A 12,218-nucleotide genomic window follows, 5' to 3' on the forward strand; every position below is an offset into this window, starting at 1 on the left:
CTTGCTATATTAAAGAAAGCCTCTGAAGCAGGGTGAGTGTCTCATGTTTTATATAAAGGTGAAGACACCTATATTGATCTAGAACTTGTTTCTGTTTTTTGAGTATTAGACTGAAAGATAGGACAGATCTTAATTTAAGATAAAATTGGAATTTGAAATGGCAGACTTCAGTAATACAGTGAGTGATTATTTGGAATGCTAGCAGATTACTTATTAAATAGAATGCCTCATACTCTGTTATCTTTGCCTCTTACTGGTTGAAAAGAAGACATTTATGAGGAGAGTCAGGGGAAGAAAGTATCAAGTCCCTTCTCTTACCATTAGCTTGGTGAGTTCTAGGACCCACCAAATAGGCCTCTGGGAGGTAGTATGAGTTCTGAGAAGTAAGCTTGGGCTGCATTCTCTGTTAATATTTGAGGTACCAAAAGGCATTCAGGTACAGAGATTCAATGCGATAGAAATTTTTGGGAAAAGGGTTTCTTAAGTTGATAAAATATTCCTAAGTAAAATCACCTCTTAAAAATGTGTTTTCTCTTAATTTAATAGATATTATGCTTGGCGGAGCAGATTAAATTTACTGAAGATGTAGAAAATGCTATCCAAGATCACAGCCTTCATCAGATTGAAGCACAACTAGTTAATAAGTTAGAGCACTATACTGACATCGACACAAGTTCTGAGGATTCGGGCAATACTGGTATGGGAAAATGTTCCATTTTCTGCCTACTTTTCAGTTATTTGAACATTTTTTTGTATTCTATCTTAATTCATTTATTGTTTCTGGCTATCTAGTTTGGAGGTTACTTTAGATGTTAATATATATATATACTTAACTTTTAAATTGTACTTAAACAAAATGCAAAAACCTTACTATCATATAGTTTTCTTTATATCCCACTTTTTGTCTTGATGTTGACTTAATGTTACATCTATATACATTGAAAACTCCATGAGATTATATTGTATTTTTTTTTGCCTTTAACCATCAAATGTTTTTAAAGGACTCAAGAGAAAAATAGTCTATTATATTTACCTAGATGCTTACCATTTCCGTTGCCCTTCCTTCATCTTGATGCTCCAAGTTTCCTTCTTGTACCTTTTTCCTTCTGTTTGAAGAACTTCCTTTAGTGTTTCTTTTAGAGCAGGATTGTTTGTTGTCTATGAATTCTCATAGATTTCCTTCATCTGAGGATGTCTTATTCCTTTCATCTTTCTTACGTGATTTGATTTTTTTTGTTCTTTGCATGTTGAATGATTTTGGATTGTATCCTGGACATTTTGAAAATTGTGTTATAGAGTCTGGATTTTGTTTAAATCCCCTGGATTAATGTAATATTAAAATATCAATGTTGATATTTTTCATTTAGCAATTGATCATATTTGGTTCAGGCCACAAGTTCCAGCAAACCTTCTGTGGGTGTGGTTCCCTTGTCAGTTCTGTTTTCCAAATCTACTGTGCTAGTATAGATCTGCATGTGTGAACCATCTAATGGCCAGTTCTCAAAGTCTTTGGCTTGATGTTGAGGATGAGACCTGCACAGTTTGGAGATGAGCCTGAATTCATAAGCAAGTCTATAGGGTCGTTTTTCTAATCTCTTTTTTCTCCATGGTCTTCCCAGTAGTTTCTGGTTCCATTGGGCCCCCCTTTTTGGTCCTCTGGCCAGAAAGCTGAGGTTTCATACACTTTATACTTTTCTGCACACTATCAGTGACCACACCCATAATGCGGGCCAATTGATGGGAGGACACAGAGAGAAAAAGAGCAGCAGCGGTTTGCTCTACTCTTTCAGGATCATAGCTTCTCTGATTTCAGAGGAGTGCTGCCTTCCCTGAGAGTTTTAGGCACTTCTGGGTCTTCACTGCCAGCACTGTAGCTACTTGCTGGAAACTCCTGCTCCCGGAGACGCCCTGTCTACAGCAATCTGGGTTTCAGGCTGCCCTGTGTCAGGCCTAGGGATACAGAGAGGAAACAAGCAAAAGGTGAATTCTCTGCGTGTTTGATAGCACTTCTAATTCTGACCTTCCTCAATTGCCTAATCCTTTTTACTTTTCAGGGTCCTAAGTAGCAGTTCAGTGTATGTTGTCCATGTTTTTTACTCCTGCATTCAGAGGGAAGGAAGGCAGGGTGTGCTTACTCCTTCATAAGGAACCAGAACTCATTTCCTAGTGAATGTCGATGTTTCACATACAAAATTATTATTTTTTACAGATGGTGGATTTGATATATATATATATGTGTGTGTGTGTGTATGTATATATATATATTACTATGCTCTATATTACTGTGCCACTCAAATATATCATGAATTTACCATTTACATTAATTAAGAAATCCCCTGTATAAAGATATCATGAAGTATGTAAGTCACAGGCTAACATTTTCTCTAATTATATTTATTTGTATATAGAATCTGGCATTATGGAGCTTAAACTTAAAGCATTAATCCTTGACATTATTCATAATATTGATGTGGTGAAACAGTTGAACCAAGTTCAAGTTCATACAATTGAAGACTGGGCTTGGAAAAAACAAGTTAGATTCTATATGAAAAGTGATGATATATGTTATGTTCAAATGGTGGATACTGAACTTCAGTATACTTATGAGTATCAGGTATGACTTGTGGCAGAAATGTTTTATTTTTCTGTTAGATATTACTTACTTTAAAGGACATTTTCTTTTGGATGAAAGATTTATTTTTATTTTAGTTATAACTTTCAAGAATGTTTTCTTTCTGTTTCATCATAATGAAAAATGTTATATTGGAAAAAAATCATTCTCTTTATCAAAAAGTTAAAATAATGGCAGTATTGTACTGAATTCTCTAAATATATCTTTTCTTAGAGTAGCATTTATATAGAATTTGAGATATATCTTCAATTGAAGAAGAATTGAATATAGGCAACCCCAATGGAAGTGATTTGGTTTGTGCCTCCTTATACAAGGACAATGTTGTGCAATTTTAAATATGTTAAAATAGGTTTACTAAATGTTTTTGTTTTTTAAGGTAAAACAACTTCTGAAAAAATAACCTAACTTATATAGCCTTTTCTAAAAATAAGTGCATCTGAATCCTTTCTGCCTTATTTTTATCATAATCAATCATCAGAACAATTTGGCAATTATGTAAGTAAGCATATGTCAGAGAGTTGCCAATTGGCTCTTTCAAAAAGGAAATGCATTTTGAGATCCAATCTGTCTACCTAAACTAAGGAAAAACATAAACTGCAGCTGGAATTGGAATCTGTTTTCTCTAAAATTTAGTAGAGAATTTGAAAATTATATGATGTTAAAATTGTTTCATAAGAAACTGTTCAAATTAATTACACTTTGAGGTCTCCAAATAATTCTGACATGTGAAGGTTATAAAATTTAAGGAAATAATTTACATGAATTTAAAATATAAAACAAAATGCATTTTTATACTTGATTATTATATATTTTTGGATTTATTTGCCTTAGAAGTATGTTTTTGTACCATTATAAAAAACTCAAGAGACTGTTTGGAAAACCTAACATTATATTAATTGAGGAAAGAATAAAAATACATGCTTGAAAATAATTAAGTTTACTTCTAGTTTGCATTTTCGAAAGCTTCTTTCATTAAAAATATTTTGGATACTGTTCTATGTTAAAAACGTTAATCTTTTTGTTGCCTCTTTATCTTTTTAAGAAGAATTTCACACTGTGTAAATACTTGTAAATGGTAATTAGAACGTGCATATAAAAACCTTATTTCCCTTGTGTAGGGTAATGCTCCCAAGCTGGTGTACACTCCACTGACCGACAAGTGCTACCTAACTCTCACTCAAGCTATGAAGATGGGACTTGGAGGAAATCCTTACGGACCAGCTGGAACTGGAAAAACTGAATCGGTCAAAGCTTTGGGTGGACTTCTTGGAAGACAAGTTTTAGTTTTTAATTGTGATGAGGTAGAATCAATAAATATCCAGCTAAGTAATAGTGTATTAGTTAGATGGTTGGATTAGTTTTCATGTACTTATATATCAAAGTTGTATTTAAAATCACTCTACTTTTAAATTGCTTGAAAATAGAATTTGTTTTATTTGAAAAGTAAAATGGAGAAAGTTTGCATGTAGTATAGTCCCAAAACTTTTCTAAAGAGAATTATTATAAAGAAACAGTTTTATGTTAGAGTTTAGAAAAAGATTTTAGTAAGGAGAATAGTAAAGAGAAAAGAAAAATTTTAAATTCATTTAAAAATATTTTGTGTAGGATTTGTATTTTGACTTAAAGAATAACCAAAGCAAAAATAGTATTTGTTTAGTTTTGTGTACTTTTCAGAATACTTTCACCTGAATTATTTTGTTTACTCCTTGAAACCACTCTGAGTTTGAAAGAGTAGCTATTTAATCTCTATTTTTTAGAGTAAAAGAGGCAGAGATATGTGAAATGATTACCTTATGAGTAAATGACATAAACTATTAAATTATTATTAGCGATTTCAGTTGCTTTTTAGTGAATATGATTTTTATTGTTATTTTTAAGGGCATCGATGTAAAGTCAATGGGACGAATATTTGTTGGTTTGGTCAAGTGTGGGGCCTGGGGTTGTTTTGATGAATTCAACAGACTGGAAGAAGCTGTACTATCAGCAGTTTCTATGCAGATCCAGACAATTCAAGATGCTTTGAAGAATCATAGAAGTGTATGTGAGCTGCTTGGCAAAGAGGTATAAAAATATGTTTGTAATTTAAAGAATTAAAACATTTTATAAGACTTTGCCATCACTCGTATTCAGGCAGTATTCTATCTTTATTTCTCCTGGCACCCCTGTTTCTAATCTGTGACCGATGTGTTAAACATTTTTTGCCTGTGAGTTGTCTCTGAGGTTTCTCCCCCCTTTTTTGGGTCTCATTCTATCATTAATTAACCTTCAAACTATTTAGAAAATTGAGTTATAATATTTGCTAACATTTATTGAGCATCAGTCTGTGCTAGTTCTGTGCTTAGTGTTTTAATGCATTGTTTCATTTCATATTTACCACATCCTTTGAAGTAGGTTCTATTACAGTAATGTTGAACACACTGAAAGTTAAAAGAACTGTACATTTATCCTCTTATCTATAATAATATATTCACAATACAAGTTTTTCTGGGTAGGGCACAAAAGTAAGACCAGTTGTAAATTATTCACATGTTATTTACATGATGTTTAAACTCTTGAGAAAGTATTAAGTTTTTAGCTCTTTATCATCAAAATTTATTTTCTTCCATATTTCCTTTTCCTTTCTTCTTCTTACTGAGAAAGAGTGGTCCTTTCTCTCAGCCAGTGCTTATCTCCCACCTATGCTTTGGAATCGGCTTCCCAGGGACCCGCTTGGAGTTATCCCCTCTGCCTTCCTTCCTGGACCCATTCCTCATTGGCTTTTAAAAATAATCAAATCTTTTCCTTCTTAATATATTATATATAATAATGTTATATAACTAAAACATAAGCAAATGTAATCCATCTTTTGTTCCAATCACTGCTCTTTCTCTTTTCTTTCCTTTATAGCCAGGTTTTTTTACTCTAGATATTTCTACTTCCTAACTGCCCATTCATAGTTTACACATTCTAATTTAGCTTCTATTCTTTGAGCTGTGTTGAAATGCCCCTATTATGTACTCTTCTGATATTCTGCTCTTCCCCGTCAAAGCATTTGTTACACTATGATTGCTTCTTTGTTAGAAGGGAATAAACTATTATTGACTTTAGTTCAGAGTTGTGTTGTCTGTGTGTACTTAGCAAATTATAACACAAGGAAAGCTTTCAGTAAACATGTGTTGGATGAATGAATAGGCATGCAAACTAGTTATCGTCTAAACTTTTAGCCTCAAAAAACTGATTATAAAGAACCTCTATAAAGCAGTATGATTCCTAAGGAGTTTATTATATGTTGAATAAGGAGACGGTTAGCACATTAGTTGATAGTTTTTTGCTAAGGTATTTATGTGTAGAAATATGTCACAAATTTCTGTTGGTAATGTTTTATATTTATAGTTTCAGATATTTGGTGCTTATATTTTAAATTAATTTTTAGGTAGAAATAAATTCAAATTCTGGCATTTTTATCACTATGAATCCTGCTGGAAAAGGATATGGAGGAAGGCAAAAACTGCCTGATAATCTTAAACAGCTTTTCCGGCCAGTAGCCATGTCTCGTCCAGACAATGAGCTCATTGCAGAAGTTATTCTCTATTCAGAAGGCTTTAAAGATGCTCAAGTATTGGGCAGGAAATTGGTAGCTATTTTCAATCTATCTAGGTGAGTTTTTCTACTTTATTTTTATATTTGTGGTTCCAATGATTGATTATGTTTATTAGTGACTGTTTTTCTCATTTGTCCAATTTATTGAATGATTTTCATATTGGTGATTGTACTTAAGGTGTGACAGGAAAAATTTTACTTTAAATAATTAAAACATCTGAGCCTAAACTACTTATTTTTTGTAAATACTAGAGATCCAATCTCACTTTTTTAGGAAAAAAAATTTTGGAGTGCTCCAGATAAATGACACTTATTGATCTTATTTACCATTTGACCACTGAAAACTTATTCTTTGGAGGGAGTCTTTCTTATGTCTTATTTTTGGTAATAGAGACTGGCTTTTAGCTTCTTTGGGTAATTGAGAATTCTAGTCCATATCATTTAAAAGGTAGTGACAACTAGAATTTCAGAGATTGAGAGCTAGATAGATTGATTAAAAACTTTAGGAATAAAGGAAACAGGTAATTGTATAATCATTAAGATTCTAGCCAGTTTATAGTACAAATTGGTAATTACAAAATAGTCATTGGGATATAAAGTACAGTATAGGGAATACAGTCAATATTATTGTATTAACTATGTATGGTACCAGGTCGGTACTAAAATTATTGGGGGGAAGGGACATTGTAAAGTATGTGAATGTCTAACCACTATGCTTTACACCTAATACAACTAATACAAAATAATATTGAATGTAATCTTTAGTTGAAAAATAAAATTTAAATTAAAAAAAGTGTGTGTGTGTGTGGGGGGAGATAGCCAGTTTATGAACCATTCATCTTCAACATTTTACTTGAGTGATAATTTTGTGATTGGGTCTTTTATATAAATGTATGAGATATCAGTACTCATTTTTATTTGTCATTAGTTACATTCTGTATTTCTTTGGATATGATGATAAAAGGAATTCCTGATAGCTGTTTGATGCTTTATGATTTTCATGTTTTTACTTAAGGGAACTTTTGACACCTCAACAACATTATGACTGGGGTTTGAGAGCTTTGAAGACAGTTCTGAGAGGAAGTGGAAATCTTCTCAGACAACTGAAGAAAACTGGCATTAAACAAGAAGGTCTGATTCATTATTCCAAATATAATCTTATTTTTTTTAAAATAAGCTTTAGTTTAGAATAGTTTTAGATTTATAGAAAAGTTATAAATACTTTAGTTTAGAGTATATAGGGTTTTTGAATAAGCTATTCCTAGTTTCTTCTGTTGTTAACATTGTACATGTATCAAAACCAATAAAGAAATATTGATATATTATTTTTCAATTGAACTACTTACTTTACTAGGATTTTCCCTAGTTTTTTGCCTAAAGTTTTAAAATGTGCATTAAATATTAAATAGTTGTGATATGTAGAGGAATAGTCTAGTCCACTTGTTCTCAATCTTTAATGTTCTTAGAATCTCCTAGATCAGTGGTTCTCAACCTTCTTGCCCTTTAAATATAGTTCCTCATATGACCCAACCATAAAATTATTTTCGTTGCTACTTCATAACTGTAATGCTGCTATTGTTATTAATCGTAATGTAAATATCTGATATGCAGGATGGTCTTATGCGATCCCTGTGGAAGGGTCGTTCGACCGCCAAAGGGGTCGCGACCCACAGGTTGAGAACCGCTGCCCTAGAGGCTTGTTAAAACAGATCATTGAACTAGTGATGGCGAACCTTTTGAGCTCTGCATGTCAGCATTTTGAAAAACCCTAACTTAACTCTGGTGCTGTGTCACATATCAAAATTTTTTGATATTTGCAACCATAGTAAAACAAAGACATATTTTTGATATTTATTTTACATATTTAAATGCCATTTAACAAAGAAAAATCAACCAAAAAAATGAGTTTGCGTGTCACCTCTGACACGCGTGTCATAGGTTCACCATCAGTGGACTAGACTAAGTCTAGCTTACCTTCAAATCAAAGTTCCTGATTTAGTAGGTCTGGAGGAGAGCCTAAGAATTTTTCTAGCCTTTAAATAAGAACAGAAATCTTAGAAACACATGGATATTTTCTTTTCCAAAGAGATAATATACCAAACAAAGTAACCTTTTAAAAAACTCAAAAATATAAAAATATAAAAAAAATCTTCTAACTTATAATAATTTTAGATGTACAGTAAATTTGCTAAGATAGCACTCCCATTGTTTCGTATTATTTACTATAGTACATTTGTCAAAATGAAGAAGCCGACATAGTTACCTTACTATTAACTAAACTCGGACTTCACTTGATGTTTTGCTATTATGATCCTTTTTCTGTTCCAGGACTGAATCGTTGAATATCGGGTCCCACATTGTATTTAGTTGTTAGGTCTCCTTAGTCCCCTCTGCTTAATGACAGTTTCTCAGTCTGTTTTTGTTTTCATGACGTTGACAGTCTTCAAGAGGCCTAGTCAGAGTATATGTAGACTCTTCCTCATTCTGTTTCTTTTTTTTTTCCTGATGTTTTTCTTATGATTAGACTGAGTTATTAATATTTGGGAAGAATACCAAGAGATAAAGTCCCCTTCTCATCATATCACCTCACATCTGTGGGTACATACTAACTACATGATATCACTAGTGATGTTCACCTTCATCACTTACCTTAGTGTTGATCAGGTTTTTCTACCCTGAGGTTAGTATTTCCCCCTTTCTTACTCCATGCTTTGGAAGATAGTTACTAAGTCTAGCTTACTTTCAAAGTGGAGAGGCTAAGAATAGCTCCACCTCTTGGCAGGGGAATATTTGAAACTCCTCTTCCCCATTTATGTATTTATTAAATCATTTATTTAGATTAGTATACATTCATATATATTTTATTGTACTTTACCACCTTTTTATCCATTTATATAAAATAAATGATTCTTCCCACCCATGGGAAGAGTAACTTCATGAAAGGTTGCTATTGGAAACCAAGCTAAAACACTATAAAAATAAGACAGCATAGAAAAAAGAACTACATGAAATTACCACAACAGCATGGATGGACCTAGAGGGTATTGTGCTAAGTGAATAAGTCAGACAGAGAAAGACAAATGCCATATAATTTTAAATGTGGAATCTAACAAAGACAAAACAAACAGAACAGAAAAAGACTCATTAATACAGAGAACATTTTTTTTTTTCAGGAGAACAAGTAATTTTTATTTGCATGGAATTAAATCCCTGAGTTTCTAAGGTCACATTTCCCTCTGTCCCGCTATAGAAGAAGTGTAGCTGTGGCTTCAGCAGAGCTAGGATCAAAGCTATTGCCCAGAGCTTTCTCCTCAGATTGGGGCAGAGTTCAATCTGGCATCAGACTAACTTACGTCATGTTCCCTGCTGCAGTTCATCTGTTCTTTGAATCTGGGGTCCACAGGGCAACATAGCTATGGAGGGAACATGGGCAGGAGCAAAGCCAAAGGAACCACAGAGCCAAGAGAGAGGGCTCCCAAATGAGCAAGCTCCTTTGTCCAGAGAATAATATTTTCCCAAATTTTCACAGGCTTACATTATCCCTGCCCACTATGGCCAGTGATCTCTGTTCCCAGTTTTGACTGACAGGCATCTTTCCTATGTCATTCCAACTTTATTACTCATGCATCTATCTGTCTATCTCCCTTTTGACCTCTCTTGCCTGCAAACTGCAGGGAATGGGTCAATAGTTTCCCAGAGAGTGTAAAACTGCAGCTTCCTGGTGAAGCTGCCCAAATTGCCATGAATATAATATCTGACCTTCCTTTTGCCCCTTCCTATTATTAATAACTAGAGGCCCGGTGCATGGATTCATGCACGGGTAGGGTCCCTCTGCCTTGCCTGTGCCCTCTTGCAATCTGGGACCCCTCAGGGGATGTAGTAGTACCAAATTGGCAGGTGGCCAAGGAGGAACCCCAGCCAGGGCTGAGCGCAGCTTTGCTGCTGCTCTCATCCCAGCCCCGTTGAGGCTGATGCCGCTGCCCAGTAGTGCTGTGTTGGAGGCGGGAGAGGTTTCCACCACTGCAGCTGCTCTCAGCAGACGTGAGCCCGGCTTCTAGCTGAGCGGCGCCCCCCCTGTGGGAGTGCACTGACCACCATGGGTCAGCTTCTGCATTGAGTGTCTGTCCCCTTGTGGTCAGTGCACGTCATAGCGAGCAGTTGAGTGGTCTTAGCATATCATTAGCATATTATGCTTTGATTGCTTGAATGGCCAACTGGACAACCGGACACTTAGTATATTAGGCTTTTATTATATAGGATATATAAACTAGCTAATTACAATGGTATTGTTTTGAGCCCCAGGGTCACATAAGTCATTTTATCAGTGAGTTGATACCCATATTTATATTTATTAGTTTCTTTGAAGATTTAATCTCTTTTAGAGTCAAAAAGTAGTCATCATTTTCCTATTTCATCCTTTCTAGTTCTTTCTTTTTTATAGAAGTGTCGTATTTCATTATGTAGATGTACCACAGTTTTTTAATCCACTCATCTGCTGATGGACCCTTAGGCTGTTTCCAGATCTTAGCTATTGTAAGTTGTACTGCTGTGAGCATAGGGGTGCATATATACTTTCTGATTGATGTTTCTGATTTTTTGGGATATATTTCTAGAAATGGATTACTGGGTCAAGTAGAATTTCCATTTTTAATTTTTTGAGAAAACTCCATACTGTGGCTGGACCAGTTTGCATCCCCACCAGCAGTGTACAAGGGTTCTTTTTTCTCCAAATCCTCACCAATACTTGTCATTGGTTGGTTTGTTGATGATAGTCATTCTGACAAGTTTGAGATGGTACTCATTGTCGCTTTGATTTGCCTCTGTTGGATGATTAGTAACTTTGAGCATGTTTTCATATGTCTCTTGGCTTTCTGTATGTCCACTTTCGAAAAGTGTCTATTTAGGTCCTTTGCCCATTTTTTTTGATTGGATTGGTATCTTCCTTTTTGTTAAGTTCTTTGAGTTCCTATAAATTTTAGAGATTAAACCCTTATTGGATTTAACATTGATAAATATGTTCTCCCATGCAGTGAGATCTCCTGTTTTGTTGATGGTTTCTTTTTATTTAGTTGTAGTCCTATTTGTTTATTTTCTCCATAATTTCTATTGTCCTAGGAGATGTATCAGTAAAGATACTGCTACAAAATATGTGTGATATTTTGCTGCCTATAGATTCTTCTAAGATTTGGTTGGTTTCCCATTTTATAGTTAAGTCTTTTATTCATTTTGAGTTTATTTTTTTTTATGTATGGTATAAGTTGGTGGTCTAGTTTCATTTTTTTTTGGTATGTATCTGTCCAATTTTCCAAAAAAAATGTATTGAATAGACTGTCTTGACTCCAATGTATGCTCTTGCCTCCTTTGTCAAATATTAATTGAGCGTAATGGTTTGGGTCGATTTCTGGGTTCTCTCGTTTTGTTCCATTGATCTATATGTCTCTTCTTGTGCCCAGTACCAGGCAGTTTTGAGAATAGCTCTGTAATATAGCTTGATATCTGGTATTGTGATCCCTCCAACTTTGTTCTTTCTCAAGATTGCTGCAGACATTCATTTTTTTTGTTTTTTTAAAATTCCATGTGAATTTTTGGAAAGTTTGTTCTAGATCTGTGAAATATGCGGTTAGTATTTTAATGGGGATTCCATTGAATCTATAAATTGCTTTGGTTAGTATGGACATTTTAATGATGTTGATTCTACTAATTCATGAACATAGTCTATTCTTCCACTTGTTTATAACTTCCTCTATCTCTTTTTTCAATGTCCTATCGTTTTGTGAGTATAGGTCTTTTACCTCCTTTGTTAAGTTTATTCCTAGATATCTTAATTTTTTGTTGCAATGATAAATGTTTTTTTTTTTTTTTTAGTTTCTCTTTCTGTGAGTTCATTATTGATGTATAAAAATGCCACAGATTTCTGGGTGTTAATTTTGTATCAGGCAACATTGCTGAATTCATTTACTAAATCTAGTAGTTTTTTGGTGGAGTCTTTAGGGTTTTCTATGTACAC

At 34.0% G+C, this 12,218-nt stretch overlaps 1 protein-coding gene across 1 annotated transcript in view; it reads left to right on the forward strand.

Moving 5' to 3' along the window:
* Positions 1-12,218, forward strand: part of DYNC2H1 (dynein, cytoplasmic 2, heavy chain 1) — a 305,345-nt gene that overhangs the window by 54,353 nt on the left and 238,774 nt on the right. Inside the window, 6 exon segments of the mRNA XM_006773520.2 lie at positions 547-697; positions 2,409-2,614; positions 3,751-3,933; positions 4,511-4,693; positions 6,045-6,268; positions 7,227-7,342. Coding sequence (XP_006773583.1) covers positions 547-697; positions 2,409-2,614; positions 3,751-3,933; positions 4,511-4,693; positions 6,045-6,268; positions 7,227-7,342 — 1,063 coding nt within the window.

The sequence above is a fragment of the Myotis davidii genome, unplaced genomic scaffold, assembly GCF_000327345.1.
Source record: "Myotis davidii unplaced genomic scaffold, ASM32734v1 scaffold1025, whole genome shotgun sequence".
NCBI classification, from domain to species: domain Eukaryota; kingdom Metazoa; phylum Chordata; class Mammalia; order Chiroptera; family Vespertilionidae; genus Myotis; species Myotis davidii.